This window comes from Mus pahari, chromosome 5 (assembly GCF_900095145.1).
Source record: "Mus pahari chromosome 5, PAHARI_EIJ_v1.1, whole genome shotgun sequence".
NCBI lineage: Eukaryota > Metazoa > Chordata > Mammalia > Rodentia > Muridae > Mus > Mus pahari.
In genome coordinates this window covers 142041013-142067667 of record NC_034594.1, presented here as the reverse complement: position 1 = coordinate 142067667, position 26655 = coordinate 142041013, and the positions used below count along the sequence as shown (strand labels likewise).

Sequence of the window (26655 nt, the reverse complement as noted above, 5' to 3'; positions counted from 1 at the left end):
GTGTGTGTGTGTGTGTGTGTGTGTGTGTGTGTGTGTGTGTGTGTGTGTGTGTGTCACAGAGATAGTACAGAGGTAGTCAGCAGAAAACTTGTCTAGATAAGCTAACTTCTTCATAAGACAGAGAACCAATTAAAAACCTGGGCCATACTCAGTTTCTTCTGCTGCTCACTTACTTAACAGACTAATGAGCAGCATCTTTGCTGTGAGTCTGCCCCATGCCACACACTGCTACTTGTAAGGAAATCTTCTGTGGAACTAAAGACAAATCTGTTAGCCTATTATACTTTTAGCTGCTTACAGTTGATACACTGTGAGATAGGTGTAGGTCACAGGGTATTTGCTCTAACCAGATATGTACTTCTCAGTGGTGATCAGCACCTTAGAAAGCTTTTTAGAAAGTTCAGCCTCTGGTCAGGTCATCTATACCTGTTCCAGCTAGTCTGATCAAGATCATTGATAATGGGCTGTTTGCTAGAAATTACTTTTAAAAAAATGTGTGCTCAGTACTAATATCTCTCTAGTCATAGGAGTAATGCTCAGATTTGAATTGGTAAGCCCACTGTGGACCCCTGTCCATGATGAATCAGGTTTGTAAAGACGGAGCTAACCTTTCACTCCTGGAGATGGCCACTGTGGTTTGATCATTGACTCTGAGGTTTCTTGTTGTCTAATATCTACCACAAGCGCATCAGAATCTCAACTCAGATCCTCTCATGTGTTAGTGAATCCTTCTTCCAGGTGCAAGCCGAACACAAACACCCGGAACTTTGTTGCTACTGAGGAATGAATTATGTAAACACTTTACATCAGCTTGTCAGCTAAAAGTACGGGTTCACTTGGGTTCCATTGTAGGTACAGTGGTCCTGCTTTCAAAAACCGATGCCGACGCTACTGAGAAATGACTACTAATCTAGCTAATATAACCAGGACTAACCACGAATAGACTTATCTTCCAAAATTGGTCTGGAATGGATTACCTCATTCTCCTTTAGCCACTTACTGTGTGAGTGAACTTATACAAGCTGTGTATCCCTGCACCTCAACCACAGATCTAGACAATTAGGATGAATTAGGAGTCATTGTAATAAGTTTCTGTGAGGAGAGCAAAGGATGATGACTGTAAAGGCTGGTCCAGTCCCTGGTACATAAATAGTATGCCATCCTGCTGGCCACTGTGATTACCACGGTGGTCACCATCACCGTGTCTATCCGTTTAACGAATGTGTTTTCCCAGTGCCAGCTCTAACTCCTAATATTCCTTTGAATTGGAGACTTGTAACCCTGAGCTTCTACAAGAGCAGATGATGATGAAGGGGAGGCCTGGCCTGTATTCCACTTCAGTCTTTCTTCTCCACAGGGTGACACTATGGCTTCCTCTGATGAACAGTTTTGGAGACACAGAAAGAAAATGTGTGTGTGTGTGTGTGTGTGTGTGTGTGTGTGTGTGTGTAGAGAGAGAGAGAGAGAGAGAGAGAGACAGAGAGAGACAGAGAGAGAGAGACAGAGAGACAGAGAGACAGAGAGACAGAGAGAAACTCCCCTGGACAAAGTACCAGAATACTGTCAGTCTCCAGAAACAGTCAGTTCCACCCTACTGTTCCAGATACACCTCGCTGCCCATTTTCACACGCACCAGGGTGATGGTGGGGCTGCATGAGTGGGAAGATGGATAGACAGCACTCACAGTCATTCCAAACCCAAAGCAGCAGCTTGGCCCAGGATGATATGTACACCCAGCCAGCAGATCCTGGAGGCTGCCAGAGATGCTAGAACTTCAAACAAGAAACTTAAAAATAATGGCCTCCATGTAACACGACTCAAGAAGTTAGCAATTTTTTTGTAAGTAGAAAAATGTTTCTGCAAAAGAGTGCAATTGCTGAAATTTAAACAGGAGGCATTTAGGAGAATTTATGAACCATAAACTGTGATGAAACTGTGGAAACGGTGAACGGTAAATGTGGAGAAGTTTCCATTACCAAGAAAAGCCATCAAGGCCAGAGCAGCAGCCAGCTGCTTTGGATAACTCTGTCACGTGACCACCTGAAACCATCCCAGTGACATCATATGACACTTTCCAGATCTGCAGTCCATCTTACACTCACAAACAGTCCATCGAACCCTGTTTAATCTCCTCCCTGCACTTGGCAGAAGACCCATCTGCCTTTAACCCATAAGCCTCTCCTCTCAGATCATGGGACCAAAAGCAACAGTGAACATGTTGGAAGGGTTGGTCCTTGAGAGAAGCCAACTAGAATTCTGAGTGCCTGTCCCGACAACTCGTATCAAACCCTAAGCAAGCTCCTTTTGCTCAAAGGGAAACAGAGAATTGCATAGTGAGCCAAGTCTGGCATGGCAGCCTCAGACTTCTCAGATCACCTTGCGTTGGGTACTTCCTGATCTGTTTGCTTGGTTTTACATCTCTAAAATACAACAACACAAGAATACAAGAATAATTGTGCCTACCTTTTAAGTATCTTTCATGAGAGTGAAATGAGTTACTGTATGTGAGGCATTTCTCTCAGTGCCCGGCACATCCAGCAGGGCACACCATAAATTACAGGGTTTAGAATTCCTAACGTTATTACAGAAAGTCCTGTGCTAAGGAAGGAACATGTCTAGTGCAGTCACAGAACAAAAGGCAATCATGAATAAAGGCAAAGACGGTGTGACAACGCACTCCTTTGATTAAACCCTCCTGACCATCTAGTCAATTTGCTGGGTGATCTTGGGTAAGTATTTTAGTTCTCTGGTCTGGTCAAAATCAGGGAGGGGTAGCTGATAAGACTCCAGCTGATCTTCTAGCAATAGTAAGATTTTATGATTTTAACATTTGACATCTGTGCCATATAAATAAGAAAATCAAGGGCCCAAGGTCTCCATAGGCTATGAGTGGTAACTTCTACACCTTCCTAATGCCCTGTTTCATCTGTAACTACAACCATCTTATTCCCGTAACTTCTACTCTCTGATCCTTACAGACTGTCTTCCTCATTCCAACAGCTGATTGGTTGATTTTTCTTTCCAGAAAATTCTTTCAATATGTCCTTCCTCCTACATCCTGAAAAACCGCACGGCTGTGTCATCCTGCCTCGTATGACATCCTGCCTCAGTGTCCTCATCCTCCCCTTCCCATGCCATCCCCCACCACCATGACACACACAGCCTTGTCATGGCTGGATGAGCTGCTGGTCTATCCCAAACTCAAAACATCACTTCCTGACTTCCCATGTCCCCAGTTACCAATCTTGTTTCCACTATCTTCCCATAATTTCTTCTACGCACTCCCATCTCTCTTCTGTCACACAGCAGTTTAAAACCCTTCTGATCTCATTCCTTCCCCCCCAAATCTGTTACCACTTCAGCCTATCAGGCTGCTTTAGTAATTGGGATGAAGTGGGAAATGAAAGTCAGTCAAGACACACCGCATGGCTGTATCTTCTACTTCCCACCATCCAGCGGGGTCACATCCCATGTTACTGAGTATTACAACTCATTTTGCATAACAAAATGGCGATGGAGATCCATGGGATGATAATAAACCATCCCACAGAGGTGCCTACAGTAGCCCTTTATGCACAGTGAATATTTGATAAGCATGTGTGTTGTTACTACTGCTGTCCCTATCATAGCATGGTGGTGTACCGGTTCCATTCAGTCATTCTGTAGTAGTCTATATGTCTGACTATGGGACAGCTGATATCTGTCATGGTCTGTGCGGGTTGATAGGCATTCATTGAACAAGGTTTGTGCACTCAACAGGTTTGTACTTAGTTGGCATTAAGGTCAGTTTCTTTCAGACAGTCTTTACCTCACAACAGCATGAGTAACCCTGAAAGCATGGAAGGATGAGTTTGCATTGAGGCTGCCTACTCTAAGCCTCCTATAGCTGCACAACGCAATGGAGTCACGTTGTAATATCTCTTTCCTTGGGGTGTTGGTTTAATTTGTATTTTTACCATGGTGTTTTTCCCAACTCTATCCACCCCCTACTGGAGGATTCCCAGGAAATTTGGGACATTTCCCAAGATTTTCTGGCCTGTCTCTGACATACTCATCACCCGGGGTAGGTTACTGGGGGTAATGAAGACACAGTGTAGGGACAAGATGGTCAGGCCAGAAACAGCTCATTTCCCTTTGACCTTCAATTCCCCGTCTTCTTCAAAATAGTATGTGCAAGAATGCTGGACTTTTGGTAATTACGTTTGCAACCCAAATAATGGATAGTAGGAAATGGTCCTGCAGTTGGGGAAGAAAGATATTTGTGGAAAATTTGAGCTCCAAAGGTGGAAGGGTCAGCAATGTTCCCACGAGAGCTTCTGTGGACACTAGTGGTATCCACAACCACTGAGCATCCTTTCATCTTCAATTACAGAGAGGCTCCTCAGACTAAGCACTTACTCCCGAAAGTGGCTCCTACTTTAAACTCATTTAGCCTATCCCAAATGAAAGAATAGACAAAGGGGGTTAAAGAAGGAGAAAAAGACATAGAAGAAGAGAAGTCACCAAGATTGAAATCTTGTTAAAGACCAGCCTGCTTTCCACTGTTCCACAAACTGTCTTTCCACGTGACACATTCAGGGTCTTTGCGAATGTTTCTCTTGCCAAATGACTATAAGGGTCTGTTGAGTAAAATAATCGCTCACCAATGATGAATCACAGAACAGCTTTTATGGCTAGAATTAGCTTTTAAGTAATCTTTCTCTCCCCCCCCCCAAAAAAAATTACTGAAACAGCAGCTTATACTTTCTCAGCTTTCTCTTTCTCAGAGTTATCCATGTTCTCTCTCTGCCTATCTCTATCTCTACTCTGTCCTCAACTCCCCTTCCCATGCCCATGCCCTAAGTAAATTCTATTCTATACTAAAAAAAAAGAGTTATCCATTGATTCATAAATTTATTTTTATAGTAACTTATTTGTCCCATTTTAATGGAGCAACTGATATTTGTCATTGTCTGTAATAAATACTGTGGGAATACTTTATACTATCAGTATGAAACATTTCTGGCTTCTGGTAGCTTCCCCTTTATATGGAGACATGGATGGGGTGACTTCTTTGAATGCAGCCTAAACATGGTTTGGGGTTAGCATACCTATGACCACGCTAAGGTTTGTGGAGTTCACTGTCTGACTGAGAGCAAGCATTTATTCTTTAGTAAAATCGTGACATGACGATGTCTATGTCACATGATTGTTATGAAAATTTGATACCTAATACCCAAACAAAGGGGAATGGAAGGATGTGGGGTAAGATGCAGTTCACACCTGCTCCTCAGCATGAGAGATCAAGGCAGCAAGATTACAGGTGTGAAGCCATCCTTGCCCCACCTCCCTTTCCCCTCAAAAGTTGTATGAGCTATGTAGAAGGTAAAGAATTTTTGTGGCCGGGCGGTGGTGGCACATGCCTTTAATCCAAGCACTTGGGAGGCAGAGGTAGGTGGATTTCTGAGTTTGAGGCCAGCCTAGTCTGCAAAGTGAATTCCAGGACAGCCAGGGCTATACAGAGAAACCCTGTCTCGAAAAAACCATAATAATAATAATAATAATAATAATAATAATAATAGTAATAATAATAGTAATAGTAATAATAATAATAATAATAATAATAATAATAATAATAATAATAGTTGTGGGGGTGTTAAAGGGAGGGAGAATGGCTCCTCCTTGAAGGAGAGGGGGTAGTCATAAAGATTCTAAGGAGCTTACAGAAGGACCAGTGTTTGGGGTACATGATTTGATGAGATCGCATGCCAGGGAGAAGAGGTGTCTACTGAGACCCAAGAGATCTCAATTTCTTCTTATTCTTTTCCTAACTCTTCAGTGATTCTTCCCAAACATGAAGTGGAAGTTTGCATTTTCCTAAAAATACTTTAAAATTTTTTCAAAGGGATCCATGCATTCTACACCATAGCTTTCACATATTGAAGACTGAAGAATAGAAAGTGCCAGGAGTTGTAACTAAATTATAGATCTGAGCTTGTTGTGGGAGCAGGGTCCAGGAACCAGGTCGGCAGTCACTCAGCTGCCACAAGTCATGAGCCATGATGTTGACAAACATGAGCTATATTATGTCACTCTTTGGGCTGAGTGCCTTTCTGTAGATTGGGGACTCGAGCCAGCTTAGAAAGATATAAATCTATCTAACATGTGTTGTAAATGTAAGTCAGAATTGATACAAAGCACACATTCCCCCCAAAAAAGACCCCAGGAACTTGGAAGATCAATGTCAGAGGGGGCCTAGGAGTGTCCCACAGAAGACATAAGGGATGAGCAACATCTTCTAGATGGTAAATAAAATCTGTGTAAAGCCTTGAAAAGACATGGCCTGTGACTGAGACATTTCCACTGATGATGATGGACATCAGGCAGGAAGGGATAGAAACAGACACAGGAGGAGACTGAGTCACATCAAGTTTCCTTTTCCTATCTTCCACATGTAGGCAGACTTTTTGCAGATGTGATAAAGTTAAGGTGGGCCCACTGAAAAGTGGTCATTGTCTAAAGAAGGTAAGAGAACCGTGGCCTTAAGGTTATGTAACAATGAAAGCAGAGATGCTGGAAAATTGCTGGCTTTAAAGATGAAGGTAGGGCCATAAGTCAAGGAGCACAGGTCACTTCCTAATGCTGTAAAAGGAAAAGAAGTCAATCTCCTACACAACATCCAGAACGAAAGCAGTCACTGGGATCCATTCTAGACTTCAGCCTCTAGAACTGCATTTGAATAAATGTGTGTTTCTTCAAGCCACCAAACTGGTGGCAACTGTTACAATGGCAACAGGAAATGAATCCATCATCATCTCACATTTTTGTGGTATGTCTAACTATATATAAAGCATAGTCTGAAAGCCAGTGTAAGTGTTCTTAGCTCCATGAAGATCTGATACCTCGGGCCTTCTAGGGCCCATACCCTCCCCCCCCCCACACACACATACACACACACACACACACACACACACACACACACACACACATTCATGCACACACACACTCACACACACAGAGAAAGAGACAGAGAGAAAGAAAGATTTCAAAATAAAGTAAATCTTTTCTTTTTTAAGAATGAAATTGAATAAAGGAAAGATGCAGTAAGAGTTAAAAACTAAAGTCCCAATGTTATACCATCAAGGGTTAGGTAGATGGTACATGAAACTCCTACATACCACCTAACTGGAGAGCGTCCCAAGTAAATGCCTCTGCATACCCATATTTGGAGAGATTTTTAAGACAGTAGCTCAATGAAACCCCCATTGTAATTGCCTGAAGGAACAGTCAAGATAAAGATCAATAAACAGGCAGGATTCCTAGGCCTAAGCCCCTGCTGAGAGCCCAAATTTTTACTACCATTGAGTAAAAAGGATCATGAAGTTTCCTGGACTCCTTCATCTGAGAGCCCCGTGCACCCTGATGATGACCCAACCACCCTGGTGATGACCTGACTCACTTCATCTTGACCAAGATCACAAAGAATTAAGGATTGGTTAGATTACCGGAGTAGAACTCTGTGTGAGGAACTGTGTTTCTTTTCCATTTATGGATCCTGAATATGACCGAAAAATGTCTCTCCTGCCCGGTATTGTAAAACAGATTTTTAAATCCGACCTCTAAGCAATGCTAACTGAACATGTTCTATGGAAACCAATATGGTTGCCTCTGCTGGAACAGTATACAGTCAAAACTGAGAGTGTAAAGACTCTTTGTAACTCTATGACAGGTTTCCTGATGGGAACCTCTGAGTAGAGCTGCCCAGTGAGATTGAAGCTGGTGGTCCTGGAGGCTATAGACAGGTCTTGGTAAGGGAGGAATCATCATACTTTGAGCCTGACATAGACTTTTCTCAGCAGGAATTAGACATGAATATTCATTTCACAGAAATAAAGAAGCATTTATTTGTCTAGGATGGGAAATAGGTTCCCAATCCATAATCATCTTTGGTAAAGAAGTTATTCCCAATACTGAAAACATGACCTCCATCTTCAGGACTCACAGGATGGAAGGAGAGAACAAACTCCCTCAAGGTGTCCTCTAGCGTGCGCGCGCACACACACACACACCACATACACACATACACACATACACGCACACACAAATAAATGCAATATGAGAAGATCATTAAGTTCTGCTAAGCATTTGAGTAAATCCCTGATTTCAACAAAAGATTTATCATTTATAAAAGTACCATACAAGGATGCATGTTAATCTACTCATTCAAGTGGCATATTTGTTTTAGACATGGTGGACTCAGAAGCAGATGGAAGATTCTAGAAACTTATAACACAGAAAGGGTCAGACACCAGACTATCTACACAATCCCAAAAGCATGTTAGGTCTCACACTTCCACAGACCCAGATGTTCCTCGTAAGCTACCACTTAAAACAGGCTGCCAAAATACAGGAAGCCACTTTTTTGGATGGAATGTCTTGATTCTTTTCAAAGTTCTTGAATCCTGTAGATGAGTGCTTCCTCAGTAAACAGATGTTCTGCACACACACAAATCAACAGAAGTCACAGCTTGACCAAAACAGCTGTCTACACTTCACTGCTGATAATATATGTGTGGAGAGCAGTGTGCTTCATGCTGTCACAAGCACTTTACTCTCTCCTACTCTTCTTCCTCCTCCTCCTCCTCCTCCTCCTCCTCATCTGACCTGAGAAAAGTCCAGCTCAGACTCAGTATGCAAGTCCTCCCTCATCAAGACCTGTCTGTACCCTTCAAGACCACCAGTTAAAGGGACAGGTCTGACACCTTTCTAGAAATGGGGTTTAAGGAAGCGAAGTAAGAACCTGTCTGGATGAACTTGGCGCTGCTTGAGAAGCGTCGGGAGAGGCAGTTAGAGAGGCTAGAGCACGGTTCTCAGTCTAAATTGTGTTTACACAGCGGACCTGCTCAGGTTGTTACTGTGGAAGGAATTCCAACTTTGTTTGGCTCAAGCCTTTAAACCCTGAAGCTTTTTTTTTTTTTTTTAAGAAAGAAGTGCCTAGTTAAGTTCTTACCTGGGTATGGCAGCAGTAGAATGCCTCTCCTGGCAGCATCCTGTGGATATTCCTGGAGCTCTCTAGCCAGTGATAGCCCAAAGCTACATGTGGATTAGATGTGCTGATAATACATGCCTCTGACCTTGAGGCTGATTAGACCCACCGATAGTCTACGAAAGACCCATTTCCCCCATCCCATCCCATCCCATCCCATCCCATCCTCTCTCTCTCTCTCTCTCTCTCTCTCTCTCTCTGTGTGTGTGTGTGTGTGTGTGTGTATGGGCAGATGTGTGTATGCAGGTATGTGTTTGTGTGCCCATGGAGGTACAGGTGTACCTACAGTAAATAATTAATGCTCATGCAATCTCAATTGGGACACACACATACACAACCCACAAACAAACAAGCAGAACAAGCATCCACTGACAAGTCACATGTCACTCAAGTAGGCATGAGACTTGTTGGGTAGAAGGCAGGAATCAGTGAGAGTGTGATTAAGATGAGAGGGTGTGACAGGTGACTATGATCTAAGCACATTATATGCACACATAAAACTTTCAATAAATACATTTAATATTTTTTAAATTCTACATTACAGATAGCTCTATGGACAGGTACACATCTAGTGAAATATAATTGCTACAGCTTTTAAATATGTGACTGGATTTAGGTGCAGAAAATAATTAAATTAAAATAAAAAAAAATAGTGATATATAAAGTTCAAATTCAGAACAGCAATGTGGCAGGGCTAGGAGTGTAGAGGACCATGTGTGATCATGTCTGTTTGTAAGGTAGAGATGCCTAGAGATGGCGTTCAGGACTGGCCATTGGCTATTAAAAGCCAACACTGTAGTTCAGGACTCTGCTGGCTCCCCATCTGAAAACTTCCTAGAGCATAGTGCAGCTTCCTAAATCGTACCTGCAGATCGTGTGGTAAGTGGTGGGGAGGGATGAGGAGGCATTTCTTATGAGATCTAAGAGTCCCTGGTCTCAGGTGTGTCAAGTTTTGGATCCTAATTCCAACAGCCCAACTGCAAAACGGTCACTGGGTGTTTGAATGTTTATGGAACGGTTCCAAGTGTGAAAGAGCACTGCTGCGTGAAAGAGCACTGCTGTTAATTTCTGGATAAGAATTGCTGTTTGTAATGAGTTTTCTAATGTTTAAACAAAGTGCATGGTGTAGTGTCTGATAAAAAATGAGGAGCACAAAGAATACTTCAGGAAGGTGAATGATCATGAATGAAGTAAATGTTAAGCAAAGGTTTTGACACAGAACTCATTTCCAAAAAGTATTTTCAGGGTCGCCTACAATACAGAGGAGAAGGAGGGCGGTGGGGAATTACTTGGTAGGGTCTACCCGTGACACCAGTTACCTTGTGGGTTTTGGTGTGTGTGTGTGTGTGTGTGTGTGTGTGTGTGTGTGTGTGTGTGTGTGTTTTCTTGTGACATTTCTTTCCAACAAGATTCCCAAGCTATTTTCAGGTGAGGAAATGAGGCTCAGAGAGAGCTAGGGCTTTCCCCGCTCCCGGGGAAGGGTTGGAAAGGAAGACTGTGTGGTGTCTGCTTCTGCATCCCTGTAACTGTTACGGGCTAAGGCAGATCTAGGGATGGGAGACTGCAGAGCTACCCTTCCTGCACTGCATCCTCCTCCTCCTTCATGCTGCTAGTGTGTCCCCCTCCCCCCAGTCACATTCTGGGGCAGTCAGAGGGTCAGGCTAAAGCTGTCTTGCAACTGGACTCAGCCTTTAAAATATAGTCCACAGGCCCACATGTTATCTGGGAACTGATTGAAACTCAAAAGAAAAAGAGAGAGAGAGAGAGAGAGAGAGAGAGAGAGAGAGAGAGAGAGAGAGAGAGAGAGAGAAACCAGTTACTGGCTGGCCTCCACTCACATCCTGCTTCCTCTTGCTAATGATTGATCCTGCCTGGATTAATTAAAGTTTCACTCCTTTTCTCTCCAGCCAGCAATTCAAGCCATTGACACTGGCCCAAGAAACATAAATAAACTTTATTTCATTATCATCTATCCACTTTAATCTGCAGTTCTTACTAGAAAAGGAGAAAGGTATTAGATAACCTCCCAAGAACCCTTCCTGACTAAGCTTTTGGAATCTGACAGCATAAACCAGTGAGAGCAAGGAGAGGTGATAATATAGGAAGCCACAAAAGTAGCTATGATGGTGGCCCCCTAGGGAAACAGTCCAGGCTGTGAAGTTCCTTAAAGTCCAAAAGCCATAGGCTTGCAATCCTGGGAAACAAGCCACCCTCCTGTTGGCCAAACCTTCCCTGCCCAGGTTATAGACATGCTGGCTTTCCTTTCGCTTTCTTCCTCTACTCCCTCCCCCAGTCCTTGCAGGAAATCCCCAATACCTCATTATTTAGAGACAGAAACGTGATCTTTTTTTCCAAATTGTGACCTAACATGTAATGTTTGTTCTTCCTGATCCCCCTGGAAAACAGAGAAAAGTGCCAGGCTGGCGTTGGGCAGCCTGGTCTCCAGCTACTATCAATTAGTCAAGAACTTTTTCAGGAACATATTTATCATGAGCCTACTCTGTACTAAATGCTGATTGTCTTTGTAAAATTCAGGCAAAGAAGGAACAGAATCTTGTCCCATGCAAATATCTTTAGTTCTCCAAGTCAGGCTTTGGGTGAGGTGTTATTTATCTGTTCTCTGATACTGTAGCAAAATACATGAGGCTTCCAGTTCTGCAGGATCTGCAGGTTTTGGAGCAGGGTCCTCGTATCAGCTTGAACCTGGTGAGGATTACATTACAGACATATGAAAGGAAGATACCAAGCAGTGAGGGGAGGGGTCCCAAAAGAACCAGCTGCTAAACCGGTATGGTTTGTGTCTTGAATATCTCTCCCCAGAGATCCTAAGATCCATACAAGATGCTAGGTCTGCAGGAGTTGCTAATGGTACCAGGAGGTGGTGGGATGTAAAGAGGAAGAACTTAGAAAGCTAGTGGTGTGATGACCTGTCCTCACAGCGGGGTGTGAGACCGCCGCCCTTCCATCCTTTCGTTACATGGGAACAAGGTGGACAGCTTTGTTCTGCCATGCACTCTTTCTCGTAAACAGGTCTGAAATCAAAAATCAGTGTAGCCAACTGATTATGGATTAGCACTTCCAAAGCCTGGAGCTAAAGTAGACCTTTTCTCTCTGTAAATTGATATTAATTCTCAGGTGCTTTGTTATCATGATGAAAAACCACACGCCGCAGGCAGAGCTCTTAATATTCTTAATATTCTATGGCGCTATTAGATGGTCTCTACCATACACACCCTTGGGGGGGGGGCACAAAACAAATCCAAACCACGGAATAATGAATGAGGTGTACCAAGTACGGCTGAAAACTTGGAGGTATCCCTCCTTGATAAATATGTTCCTGCAGATCTCATTACAGATGGTATAATGTGAAAGGAAGACACCACACGGGGAGGGGAGGGGTCCCATAAGAACCACCTGCTAAGCCCTGCTGGGGTTTGTATCGCGAATTCCTCCCCCACAGATCCACACAACATTCTTGCTCTGCAGGAGGTGCTGAAGGGAGGTGGTAAACTCCATCAGGGGTGGGACCTTGAGAGTCAGTGATGGGATGTCCTCAGAGTGAACACACAACTAATACATATGTGGCCTGAGTCTTGGTACAGGTTATATTAACACTGGCCAAACTCTCTGTACCCTCTTATGTTCTTGTTTGGATATCCAGCCTGTCACCTGGGCCTTAAAGGCATCCCTTACATCTCTTTCTCCTACACAGACATGCCTGACTCTTCTGCCCTGTAAGATTAGGTTAAGCAGCATTTTCTTAACCCCTTGTGAAGTCCTCCCCAACTATCAAAAGCTCTGAGGCCCATCCAGTCCCCAATCCTGTACTTCTAGAAACTACTCTGCATTTATTCCTCCCTGCTGGTCCATAGCACTCAGTGATGTGCATCCTCATGTACCTTCTACCTGGGGACACTATCCTGTGAGCAGGGTGTGGCTTGTCATCCAGATGCCTAAGAGATGTGCACAGGCAGTAAGAATCCACAATTTCTCAGTGGTCTCTCCTCTACATTATTAGTTTTCTGTGTTCTTAACATTATGAATTCCACAATGTGTTCAATTCTATCAGCTACAGTGGGTTTCAAATGCATATATTTCCAGCAAGAATAACATCAATCCCCAACTGGAAAATCCCAGCTTTAGTGAATAAATGATAAATGTAAAAACAAATTAATCCTACTGTTGCTATTGAATCCATACATGATAGTAATAGAAATAATTGCAAAAATACCATCACTGTAGCTTTCTAAACACTGTATTATTTACATAAAAGCTTAGGCCAAGAGGAGTAACAATGTCAAGAGGCCCCAACCCTTGCAGGCTATCACATATAAACAGCATCAACTGTTCACCCGGTGTAATGATGTAAGATCCATCCACTGCATTAATGATGTTCAACGCAAATACCAAGTGAGCTAAAGGCTCACCATGCTCACTCATCCATCTAAGCTGACTGTGCACGGTCAAGGTGTGACTCTCACAGTTGGAGAGAAAGCAAAGTTGTATCATCTGGTCTTCAAAGAAGTTGGGATGCCACTCAGTTCCAAGCACTCCACCTATCTGGAGCTCTCTGGAGGAGAGGGGAGAGGGGATGGGGTGTGGGAATGATGAACAGTTCCCAGTCCTGGAATCCACTTCTTCCCCCCCCTGGTCTGGTAGATGCAACTAGAGACATCACTGCTATTGATTTCTTCCATCTTCATCTATTTAAAACATCTACATCTTTGACTCTAGGGAATATGTTCCATTGTTTTTTCTTTAAAAAAAAATCACTTAAAATTTATCGCTGTGATGAAAAACATCAAAGAAAATGTGACATTTTAAACAGGCTAAAGTCTTTGGTGGCCCACTAAACAATATGACCTTCTCAGACAGACATTGGCCCTGGGGACAGAAAGGCTGTGTTTTACTCCTTTTAATGACTGAGGGTCAAAGTAAACCCGATCAGGACCCTAACAGAGCAGAACCTTCCTACCTACACAGATCATTTCAGGTATTGGGTTGTTAAGTTTCCAGTAAGATGACTACTTTAGATATAGGATTCTCTATAGACCACAACACAGTCCTGGACAGCCATGTGTCTCAGAGCTCCAGGTAATAGACAAACCTTGCGTCCCAGGGACTTTTCTTTTGCCCAGTAATCCAGCTACTCCTATCTAATGAACAGGGAATAATGGGGAACTCCCGCTGCCCCACTGCAAACCTGCCTGCAGAGCCCCCCCCCCATCTCTCTGTGCGAATGAAGGTCACTCTTCCCACAGTTTACTGTGTCAGGCATTCTTCTGAGCACTTCACACACATGAGCACTCCCTCACTCAGTCCTCAAAACCAGCCTGTGAGATAGACTGTGAGCTCCCTATCTCCACTTCACAGACTTGCAAAGTGAGGGGTTAAAGAAATTTCTTCAAGCTACCCAAGAAATAAGTAGGGAAGACAGAATTCAAACCCAGATACTTTGATTTTTCGGTGTTGGGAGTTACCTTTCTAACACACACACACACACACACACACACACACACACACACACACACACACCTGCAGAATAAGCATCCTCTGGCGGGGGAAACAGCACTCTGACACACTGTATATTAAATAACCCATGGATTATCTCCTGTTGAATCTCTAGCTCAGATCTTTCCAAATCTCTGTACTGATACAGACAAGTCGGTTACCAAGCATCCGTTTCATCTCCGTGGGACCCCATCCCGCAGAGCCTCTGGGCATCCTCCCTGGAGTGAAGGCTCACCACATCTTCATCTCCTACACTGAAGAAGTTCAGTTCTCACCTTTCCAGGCAGGAGTGCGGCAGAGCTGCCAGGCCCTTACACATTTTGGCTGGCGGCTTAGGTCCTCAACTTGAGCACGAACCTCTCAACAACTGAAGGTCTGTGGAAACTTCAATAATCTGGGGCAGCCTTTCCCTTTGAGGAATTTATACAAGCTCTCTCACAGCTCCTTGGCTCCAAGGACCAATCAGCAGCCTGGACGAAAAATTGTGGGCTGGAACTCAGCAGCAGTTTGCCTGAGGTGGGGGCTGGGAGCCTTTCCTGGCTGCAGGCACTGCTGGGACATGCTTCTGGCGGCTTCTGTCACTATGGTCTCTTGTTTGTTTAGTCAGGGCTGAGTTGGAGCCTAAATTGAGATAAGATCATTAGTGCCTGAAGACTGAAATCTGACGTCAGCCACAACGGTGATGTGGTCTTTCTTCGAAAGCAAGATACCTTGAGCCACTTCAGATCTGCCAAGGATCCTGGGCTAGATACAACACTGAACTCACCTCACAGGGGAGGAAATGGCTTCTTTTCACAGTGGAGAGTGTGTACCTGAGGAACTCTCATCACCTAAGCACTCAGATGGATGTTAGGAATTCTGAGGTGGAAGGACCAGCCCAGGCTCTGATGATGCAGATGTGTCTTACATTGGTGCAGTTAGGTGCAAGCAACAACTGCCTGGGCACATCTTCACTAGACTTAAGGGTCACAGTCTGTGTGCCCAACAAGTCCCAATCAGGTCGTTTCTTCAGTGGGTCCAATTAAGGGAGCCAAGTTAATGGTGAAGAGGAGAACAAGGAGATTTGCTCAGTGTGGCCCTCATCTGTCTACTACAGGCCTGACATGAGGGAGGGTGTAAACAGAAAGCAAGGGACACCTAACTAAAGAGAAAAGGCAAAATGTGGTCCCCTGCCCACCAGTGTCCCAACTCCAAGTCTCTCCTACAAGCCAGTCTGACACAAGGTCAAGGTCATTGCACAAGCTGTAAATCTTTTTCCAGGCGACAAATTCCTGTTCTGGATGCCCCCAGGGCTTGAGTCATTTCCTCTCCCTGAAGGAGATGGGGGGGGGGGTAGTAATTGCTTGGAGTTCTTTCTTTAATAGTCAGCAGTCAGGTAGTCAAAGAGGGGAGCACAAGTGTCTCCTTAGGCTTGTTCCTGGAAGATAGGTCCATAACCTCCCCCTACACACACACACACACACACACACACACACTTTGCTTTAACACCTTCAGGGTTGAGGTGAAATAGGCCTGTGACTGAAAACAAAACCACAAAGGGACTAGGAGTAGGAACCGAGATTAGAATACACTCAGGGTGTGTCACACTCCCTGCTAAGTAACACCTCTGCGTAACTCTTGCTTTTAGCTTCTTTCGGAAAGTCTGGAACAAACAGATGCATTCTGTTGGCCTGAAAAGGGTCTTAAGCAGGGCAGTGGTGGCACACACCATTAATCCCAGTGCTCAGGAGGCAGAGGAGAGAGAGAGAGAGAGAGAGAGAGAGAGAGAGAGAGAGAGAGAGAGGTGTCTTGGTACTATGATATGCAGGCTGTCCCCAAACTTCTCTCCCTCCCTTGTCAGCCTCCCAAGTGGTGAGATTGCAAGCAGCCACTATTCTGCCCCGTGTGACTCCATTTCAATCCTGACAACTTTCCTCCTCGTCTCTGCACAATGTTCTCTGAAGCCGTGATTAAGCATCTTGATGGTTTGTTTTCCACTGTCCCTGGCAACTGGATAAACTGAAGACATGGCCACTCTATGGTATGGGTAAGGAGGGTGGCGTTTATTGTAGCTATGAAGGGGAGAACAGCCAGAGGCCTCTGGAAGCGGACAGAGCAGAGAGAGGGAGAGAGAGAGAGAGAGAGAGAGAGAGAGAGAGAGAGAGAGAGAGAGAGAGAGAGAAATTAAACTGAACATGGCCAGCAGACTGGACCTGGGCCTGACCGAAGTGGGAGCAGAGCGGAGAGGAAGAGAAGGACAGAGAAGGAAGGAGAGCAGAGATGGGGAGGAGGGGGACAGGGACAGAGAGGGAGTGACTGAGAGAGGAAGACAGAGAGTGAGCATATGGAAAATATCAAGGTACTAAGGTACTAAGGACCATGAGTAGCCGCAGGGAGGAAAGCCTTGGACTGGGGACGTTTAGGGGAGAGAAGAGGGTGAGAAGGGCCAGGATGCCAGCTAGCATAGACTCTGAAATGTGTGACAGGTTCTAGTGAGACCAAGCGATCCTGGAGGCCAGCATGTGCTAACAGGCACCACAGATAGCCATTCATCCCTTCTGCTTTTTAGAGTTTGGGGAAACGGAGTTTCCTTTGGACCTGACGGTAAGCACAATTAGATTAGTCCTGCTTCCTCTGATTTGATTCCATGTTGGATGGGAGGAAGGATAGGTATCAAGAGGTTAGTGTCATTAAAACCTTTGAGCCAGTTCTAAGGAAGCCCTAAGATGTATAGATTAGGGCTAACTGGGGTCCTTTTTGTTGGTTCTGTGGGCAATGCCTTAGCATGCTAAAAATGTCATTTAGGTTCTGTCGAGGTCTGAATAGAAATCAGCCCCGGAAACTCTTGTATGTGAAAGCTTGGTCCATAGTGAGCCACGCTATTAGGGGGCGTGGCTTTGATGGAGTAGGTGTGTCCTTGGTACAGGAAGTGTGCCCCTGGGGGCAGGTTTGAGTTCTTAGAAGCTCAAGTCTGACCCATGTTTCAGTTTCTCCCAGCTGCCTGCACACTAAGATGAAGACACTCGCCTCTGTTTCCAGCACCATGTCTGCCTGCACACTGCCATGCTTTCCACCATGATGATAAAGGACTAAACCTCTGAAACTGTCAGCCAGCCCCAATGAAATGTTTTCTTTTCTAAGAGTTGCCGTGGTTGTGGGTGTCCCTTCACAGCAATAAAGCCCTAAGTAAGACAGGTTCTCTCTTCAGAGACTTTCTGTAGAGTCCCTTATCGCTTTTGTAAAGCTATAAGGTCTTACAAAAACAGAATAACAAAACAAGGCTTTACAAAACAAACAACGAAAGAAACCAAGAATAATACTAATTTAAAAATGAAGTGCAGAGAGTACAGCCTGTGCACTATGAGGCACTCAGCAATTAGGGTGTCCACTCGAGATCTGACTTTCAAACATGCTCAGTTTATTCGTGCAAACATGTCTTATAATATCATGTTAATATAAGAGTTAAGCAGACATGTCCCTGAGCAGGAAGCATGTGGTTGGGGAGAAAATGCTGCTGCAGGTTCCCTGGAGAGTGGTTCAGTGAAGATGGGTCAGAAGGGTGCCAGCTCAACCCATGTCTGCCGAGAAGTCCTTCCGCTATGACAGGCCACGGGAGGATGGCTTTGGGGGAGGTCCCGGATGTCCTTCAGAGTGTCCAGCCGACCGCTATCTATCACTGACAGGTAGCCATGTGTGAGTCTAGCAATGGTGCTGGAAGTTCAGTGGTCACCAAAGCCAGGGACACACACAGAGGCCATTTCAAGCCCTCTTGCAAACGGGTAGCAACACATAGGCTAGCAAAGACATGTCTTGGGAACAGAGCAATGCAGCCCTAGAGACCATTTCCAAAATTCCACTTTTTGTATAATCTCATTGGCCAGTAGCTTTGTGCTATCAGGGCTCACAGCTTGAGTCTGGCTCACCAGCCTATCCGTGCCACCTTGAAGATAGCTCCTTAACATATTAAAACCTGTCTTAATCTCGGCTCATATCTGAGCTGTCCAATGAACACACCAGATCTTGCCTCTGGGGCCTATCTCTTATCAGAGGTACGTAGTGGCAAGCTCCTGTTTTACAGGTAGTATATTTTCTCAAGCCACACAAAATGAATTCACTTATGTTTCTAACATTAAGTGACTTAGTAAGACTTGCAAAGAGCTAATGACCACCAATCCTTACAAGACTCCCACAGTACAAGAGACATATACATAGAAAAGAGCCAGTAGAAATTAGCCTCATTATACAGAGCTACACAGAAGCCCATTATATACTGATTTAACTTCTACTTCTAAAGGAAAATCTAGTCTTTGATAATGAAAGACCCACAATGTGAGGACTCCCCCACGTTCTGACTCAGGAGAGGAGACACCCCAAATCACTCATGAGAATCAGTCGTGATGCAAACTGCAAGAAGACTTTTTTCCAGGCGCACTCTGGGGCCCACAGTTGTACACCACGCAAGGGTAGAGGACCATGGCATGCCGAGTAGCTGGGTAAGGAGGTATTTAAAAGAAGAAACCACAACTCAAGGGGATGGGGATGGCATTGTTACAAAATACCAAAAATACCAGTTAAGAGTCTCAAGGAAGTGGAAGTCACAAGAGTCGCAAGGAATACCTGGTACTTGTGTGGGTTATTTCTCAAGACAGTTTCTATGAGCCTCTAACAATAGCACATTTGCATAGCGGGTTCCATGAACTGTTCGGGTGACCTTCTTTTAAACAAACACTCCCAGAACACAGGAAGTGGGTGGGTGAAGGAATGTCGATATCTGTTTTATGATTAGCATGCCTTGGAGCATTGAGTCACAAAGGTCACATTCTCAAGCCTGGGCCTAAGGTTTAGGGTTTTTTTTTTGTTTTGTTTTTATGTTATACATTTTCATTTTAATTGCCTATGTCTATAGCATTGATGTTCAAAATGTTAAATCTTTTGCCTATTTAGGACCTTGTTAGTTATATGTTTAAAAAAATATATATGCAGGTGAAACTTATACATTAACAAAATGCTTATTTAGAAAAAAAAGATTGTACCAGCTTTTCAGAGATTATCTAGATGGCAGTTTTCCAAGATATCTTTTCAAGTCTAAAAGTCTTGAAGACACTAGGAAGTCAACATTACACCACACATATAGAGAAATCTTCCTTTGGAGGGTGGTCAGGACCTCTGACCCATTTTAAGCAGGTTCCAGTTGGATTCTGGAATCAGTTGTTAAGGGATCTAAAGAAAAATGTTGACAAGTCCCAGTATATCTTGAAAAGATTCCTTTATTTGTATCAGTTGTTTGTTTGTTTGTTTGCTTGTTTGCTTATTTGCTTTTTTAATGGTCAAGGTTAAGTACAACTTTGTGGATGGGAGGAGTTTCCTCACTAGCTACCCATAATCCACAAATTCCATGAGTTGTCCCCATTTCTCATCCAGGGCACTCTCATGTGTTTTGGGGGGTTGCCTTGCATTTTGCATTTTATCTAGGGTCACCAGGGGTAACCCCAGGAATTCAGCCTGACCCAGGGCTAGGCCACTGTGCTCTGGCTTTCTGTGACCATTACTCGGGCTGCCTCTGGGTGCAGCTTTAGTCATTGTCTTTCCTTCGGGCATGCACAGTAGCTGAGGGAGGAAGCCCTGTGCAAAGCTTTTGCACATGTAAAGTTCAATACGAAGCTCTACATAGTTTCAGTGACAGATGCAAAGGACATTAAATGTATTGAAATACATTTACTTACAAAGTGGCCATTTAAAAGAATTCAACACAGATGCTTAATTAAATCTTGACGTTGTTAAGGCAATTCTATAAGAAGATAAAAGTCTGAAATGGAGACATAAAAATTATTTTAACGAAGCATAAAAGTCTTGGCTTTTGTGTTAGAAATAAAGAATAGTGTTGGTGTCTGCTAAGGAACACAGAAAGAGAGAGTAGGTTAGTAGGGAAATTATTTTTGTAAAAGGGATGCAACAAGATCCAAACTAGGCTAACAAGCACACTTGCCCGAGATGGCTTCCATTCTTATCCCTGACCTAGGTGGTGAGTGTGTCTTGTCCCATTCATTGGAGTTCTGCTTTACAATCTGATGTAACTGGCTAATGTGTACAAAACGGAAAGAGAAAGCTCAGTAAATGATTCCTTGCTGGGCTAACTGCCGCTATAGAAACAAACTCTTCTCACAAAAGCAGAAAACGTTAAGTTTTTTAAAAATAGATGAATCTTAGATATTTAGTGACAGGGGTATACTGATTCTTTGCTGGTGTTCTTCTTAGCCTTCTTTTAAAGGCAGAACAAATTCCCTGGATGTCCTAGCTAGGGATACTATTGTTGTGATGAAATACCATGACAAAAAGCAACTTAGAAGGACAGGATTTATGTGCTTTACATGTCCACATCACTGTGCATCATGGACAGTCAGGGCAGGAATTCAAACAGGGCAGAACCGGGAGCTGCTTACTGGCTTATTTCTCATAGCTTGCTTAGTGAGTTCTTATAGAAACCAGACCACCAGCCTAGGGGTGTCTCCTCTCACAGTGGGCTGGCCCCTTCCTCATCAATCACTAATTATGAAAATCACCCTACAGGCTGACCTATAGCCCCTGCCCAATCTAACAGAAACACTTTCTCAGCTGAGGCTTTGTCTTCTCTGAGGACTCTAGCTTGTGTTAAGTTGACCTAAAACTAGCCAGCACACCAAACAAATACAGAAAGATTCACCTCAATCAACTCTTAATATTTAAGTTTCAAGACGTCAGAAGATGACAGGCAGGCATTTGCAGAAGTAGATTGTCTTGTTTTGTTGTTGGTGGTGGTTTTTTTCCTTCCAACTGACAAAACCCATACAAAGCACACAGGTTATTTAATAAGCAACCATGTGTATCCACGCACTACACATCTTAATAGCCAAACAACTGACCAGTCATGTTTCTCATGGCTTCCTCTGCAATGAGACAATCCTTGCATGACTTGAACATCTTAATATCGCTACATTTTTAAATTTTGAGATAGAAAAATTAAGAACATGAGAGGGAAAGAATCCTTTTATCCTAGAGTCCGAGTCCAGCTTCTTGCCACTGAAAAGCAAGAGTTCCAGCACAATTAACATCTACTGTACAGACTTCCCACAGAAGTTAAAGTTCTTCTCACAAATATATTTTTCCTCGTTTTTATTAGTTCTTTGAGAATTCTGTACGATGTATTTAGATATATTCACTCCCTCCCCAAACTCCTCCCAGACCCACCCTTACTCCCTACACACCCAACTTTGTGTCCTCTTTTTGTTTTCAACCTACCAAGCTTGGTTGGTACTCTCCACAGATGCCTGGATCTGAGGTCTCCCTCTGGAGTGTGGGTAGTCCGCCCAGACCACATCCTTAAAGAAAGCTGACCCTTCCTTTCCCAGAAGCTATAAACAGCTTATAGTTCCTTAGCTAGGGGTGGGACTGATGCCCACCTCTTCTCTCCATGCTAGGATTTTGTCTGGTTTATGCAAGCCTTGTGGATGCTTTCAGAACTTCTGGGATTTCATAAGTGCAGGTTACCTCCTATGTCCTGACAGCACAATCTTTTTACAGTCACTGCCTCTGGACCTTGCAACTATTTTGTCCCCTTTTCTGCAATGATCCCTGAACCTTGGGAGAATGGGTTTGATATACAATTTTTTAGGTTTAAACAATGACTTGGGCTGAAGGCCTGAGTGCATATGGGTCCTCTTTTGTTTTCAACCTACCAAGCTCGGTTGGGCTTTGAGCAAGACCACGTTCCTTTTCTCTGACATTTTCAAAAAAAAAAAAAAAAAAAAGAAGAAAAATCTTAAACAAGCTTAAGTCTATATTAAAAATATCTTCCCAACCCCGCCTTACTACCTTGTACTGAAGTTCATTGCAGCATCAAAACCAGGGATCCAGCCCATGTATAGTTTTTATTTATGTATGTATATTACAGGTCANCAATAGTAGGTAGCATATACAAGTAGGATATCTTTGCAGTGACTCTGTGGATCTTAACTGCTGTCTTAGGGTTTTACCACTGTGAACAGACACCGTGACCAAGGCAACTCTTAAAAGAACAACATTTAATTGGGGCTTGTTTACAGGTTTAGGGGTTCAGTCCATTATCATCAAGGTGAGAAGGTGGCAGCATCCAGGCAGGCATGGTGTAATAGGACCTGAGAGTTCTACATCTTCATCTGAAGACTGCTAGCAGAATACTGGCTTCGAGGCAGCTAGGATGAAGTCTTAAAGCCCACACCCACAGTGACACACCTACTCCAACAGGGCCACACGTTCTAATAGTGCCACTCCCTGGGCTGAGCATATACAAACCCTCACAACTGGAGTGTTTAGCCCAGAAGCACTTGAATTAACATTAATGGTAGCTAGATTTGAGTTGCAGTTCCTAAAACTCTCCAGGAGCACTTTGGCTGCAAAGGGTAGAGGTCCAGAGTGTGCCTTTTCTGCTTCTCCTGCAAAACCCTGACCAAATCATGTCCAGTCTGTATGTCATAAGGATTAGGACTTTGATAAAAGACTAAAAACTCAAAACACAGGTCAGTGTCACACTGAAGACCATGCTTTCTAGCAAACAAGGCAATAGTTTGAAATGACCAAGGAGGGAGGACAGAGTGGGGAAGAGCAGACCCTTGAACCACAAAGAGGGCATCAGGGTTAGTCCAAAGCAGGAAACAAAAGGCAAGTTCCCAAATGAATTTTTTTTTTTTTTTTCGAGACAGGGTTTCTCTGTTTAGCCCTGGCTGTCCTGGAACTCACTTTGTACACCAGGCTGGCCTCGAACTCAGAAATCCGCCTGCCTCTGCCTCCCGAGTGCTGGGACCCAAATGAATTTTTGACGCTGAAATTGTACCATAGGATGCTTGTACCCACAAATGCTCATGTGTAGTCAGGGTATTTTAGAAACATACCCGAACAAATAGATCTAATACCATTTCATCATGTTTTATCTGCCAAAGTAATAGAGCACATCACATATATCATGAGAATGTTCTATCTATAAATATGAATATGAAGTATAAATAAAGCAGTTCTAACACTGCCCCTGGGTGAACAGTATCTTTTTCTTAGGTATTTTGCATTGTATATTTACAACAGAGTGTTAAGCTGGAAGGGAGAAAGCAAATAACAGGCTTGGAGCTGGGTGAGGATGGACCCCCCCCCCCCTCATTGGGTACCTAGGACCCCTTCTCACTTTATTTTATGTAGCTAACACACACACACACACACACACACACACACACACACACTCATACACACTCACACATGTGAATTGCCACAATTGCACATCCTGAAGATCCAAAATACCTTGTAGAAGAGAGGAGAGTGGAGGTATCTGAGTTTGCCCAAGGCACATTAAGTAAAAGCAATTTCTCCTGGTCTAAAGAATGGCCCCTGAGTTCTATCTGTGGTCCTGGGTGGCAACCTCGCACCCCAATCTGTCCCAAAGATCTCAGACTTGTGCACTGTGGTCTAGCGCACTACAGCTAGGTATATATCTTTCACTGTTAACCTTGCTTGCTTTTCTCATTCCAACTCAAAAACAAACAAAACAAAACAAAGCAAAGCAAAACGAAACAGAACAAAGCAAAGCAAAGCAAAGCAAAACAAAACAAAACCCCCCAAAACTTTCCTTCTTTTCCCCTTTCTGTCTCCAGACACTGAACAAACTGCCAAGCAAGTCTGTCTGGACACTGGACATTTTGATCTAGTCTCTGAAGACTTCCCAGTTCTTCATGTCTGGCAGATCCTGAAGCTACCCACTCTGCATTTCTCTCAAAGTAAAAGCTCCCCCAAGCCTTCTTCTTAGTCCTCTTTCTAATTTTTTACATCAACACGACTAAGCGTCCACGAAAATGGAGTACTGACTCAGTAAGTGTTTAGATATAAAGTATATAATTTCACAGCATTGTTTACAGTGCAGTGCATAGTCTCTCGGCAGTTATATCAAAGCCAATTAGTCCATGCCGATACTGAGAAAACATACATGTTAAGTGAACAAAGCCAAAATCATCCTGATTTACAAATCAATCCCAAAACTAATCTTTAAATCATTTGGTTTAGTTGACCTAGCATAAGCAGTTCACAAATTTTATGAGCATTTAATGAAATTATGACTTAACTCTGTTTCCTAAATCCTCTAATCAAGACTCAGCCTCTCTTTCCAAAATTAACTTTTAAAAGCACTGAACTCAATCATTAAGGAGTAATCTTAGAATTAACATTTCAATTAGTATTTTAAAAGAGCCTACAGGAAGGAATCTTCAACAAAAGCAAGTCCTTTTTGTCTTAATTCAATGTGTACTTAAATCCTTACATTTGAGTGAATGAAAAAAGAAATAAAAGGAGGAGGAGACGATAGAGGAGATGATTATTCCTAAAGTATGAGGGAGATTTTTATTGTAGCTCCAAGGGAGAAAGCAGGCAGAGGGAAGGGTTCAGGCTGAAGATGGCTGGCAGACTAAAGGAGACCCTGGGAAGAGACTTGGGGAGGGAGAGGCAGGGAGGAGCCTCCAGCTAAGAGAGGAAGTCTAGAGAAAGAGACCAAGAGAGTGGTATAGAGAAATTGTCTGTTATCTAGAAGACAACTGCGTGGGAAAGGCAGCCCAGTTCCTGGCTGGAGAGGTCAGGGTAGGGACTTGGGTATGACAGGCAAGAGACCCTGTGACAAGTAAGGATGAGCTGGGCTAACCTGGTAGTGTCAACTTGGATGTTAGTCGGCACAGCAGCTGCCCATTTTGTCCTGGCTTTGATATCAAACATTCAGCTAGCTCCAAAAAATCAGGCATGGAACCAAATGTTCTTTTGTTTGTTTTTTAACTTATTGATTTTCTGCAAATTTTACATCATACACCCCAGTGCTGCCCATCTCCCTATCCCCTCACATTTGCCCTTGTAATTTCCCCCCAAAACACACACACACACACACACACACACACACACACACACACACAGTGTAGAAAACATCTCATTGTGGAAGCTATAGTATATCACCATCTAGCTCAAGGTGTAGTATATCACCATATATCCCAAGGATATATCATCCTATATCCATATCCTCCCATCTATATATCTTCACTTGTAAACTGGAACCTCACTAGGCCTCCTCCTGGTTGTCCTATTGTTGCCCTGTGTCATGGAGATTCCACAACCCTGGATCAGCAGAACTGGAACCTTTATGAATCCTAGCCCAGATGATATAGATTTTGAGGTGGGCCAACACAGAGCCCTGGGTCTAGCCTTGGGTGGTAGCTGAGCTGGCCAGTGCCCTGGTTCTCCCAGGGTAGCTTTCTGACACTGCTCCTGCTAGGCCACACAGTGCACCATTGGTAGGAGGTAGGATCAATTCTTCTCTCGCACCCTTGGGGCCAGCTCACCCATGCCTTTGCCATCAGGGCCCGGTCCATTGCATTGCCCAGGTGAGGTACAGGGCCTCCTGCTCTCCCAAGTGCTGTAAGTGGTGAGGGTTTGGGCAGACCAATTGTTCTTAATAGTCCCTGAAGGTCTCTGGCAGACCTCAGCATTCCGAACAAAGGCTCAAGGTTTGGAAACCCGGCTCTGGCAGGCTTTGTCCTTCTCCCATTCCCTCTCCCCATGGTCTATTCCTTTATTTGGCCACTTTTTCCTCCTGAGGGTGTCCACCATGGTTCAGCTATCAAAAAAATTGAAATTCAGTAGTCAAAAGCCCCTTTTAGGCTACCATAATTAACATGAGCAATCAACATTAACCAACTCATCCTAACAGGGGTTTCTCATAAGCTGCCTATGAGCCATGTCTGTCTCCTCTTTCTCCAGATGCAGTCCTTTGTCGCTCCTAGGCAAATATCCCTCCTCCCTCTCCTTTGTCCCCTTTTGGTCCTCGATCTCCTGATTTTGCTTATTTCCTGTCTTTTGTCTCTCTGAGGCAGATAAATCTCCATTCTGCTGAGAACTTGGTTTTTGGTGTGTTCTGTGCAGAGTTTGGTCCTTTCAATCCCCAAATTGCAAAATATATTCACACATATTCCATGCCAACTATAATTTTCAGTAAACAGTCAGTTTAAAAAGAAGAAATGTAGGAATGAGAGAGGGGGGAGAAGGAAGAGGAGGAGAAGGGAAAGAGAAAAGAGTAGAAAAGAGAAGAGAGGAGAGGAGAGGAGAGGAGAGGA

General features: G+C 43.8%; 1 protein-coding gene across 2 annotated transcripts in view; it reads right to left on the bottom strand.

Moving 5' to 3' along the window:
• Rgs5 (regulator of G protein signaling 5) overlaps positions 1-14932 on the bottom strand; it is a 43542-nt gene extending 28610 nt beyond the window's left edge. For both annotated transcript variants that reach the window (XM_029539183.1, XM_021198190.1), the window contains exon 1: positions 14812-14932. In XM_029539183.1, coding sequence (XP_029395043.1) covers positions 14812-14855 — 44 coding nt within the window. In that variant the 5' untranslated portion in view covers positions 14856-14932. The remainder of the gene's footprint in view (positions 1-14811) is intronic.
• Between the last annotated feature and the right edge of the window lie 11723 nt (positions 14933-26655).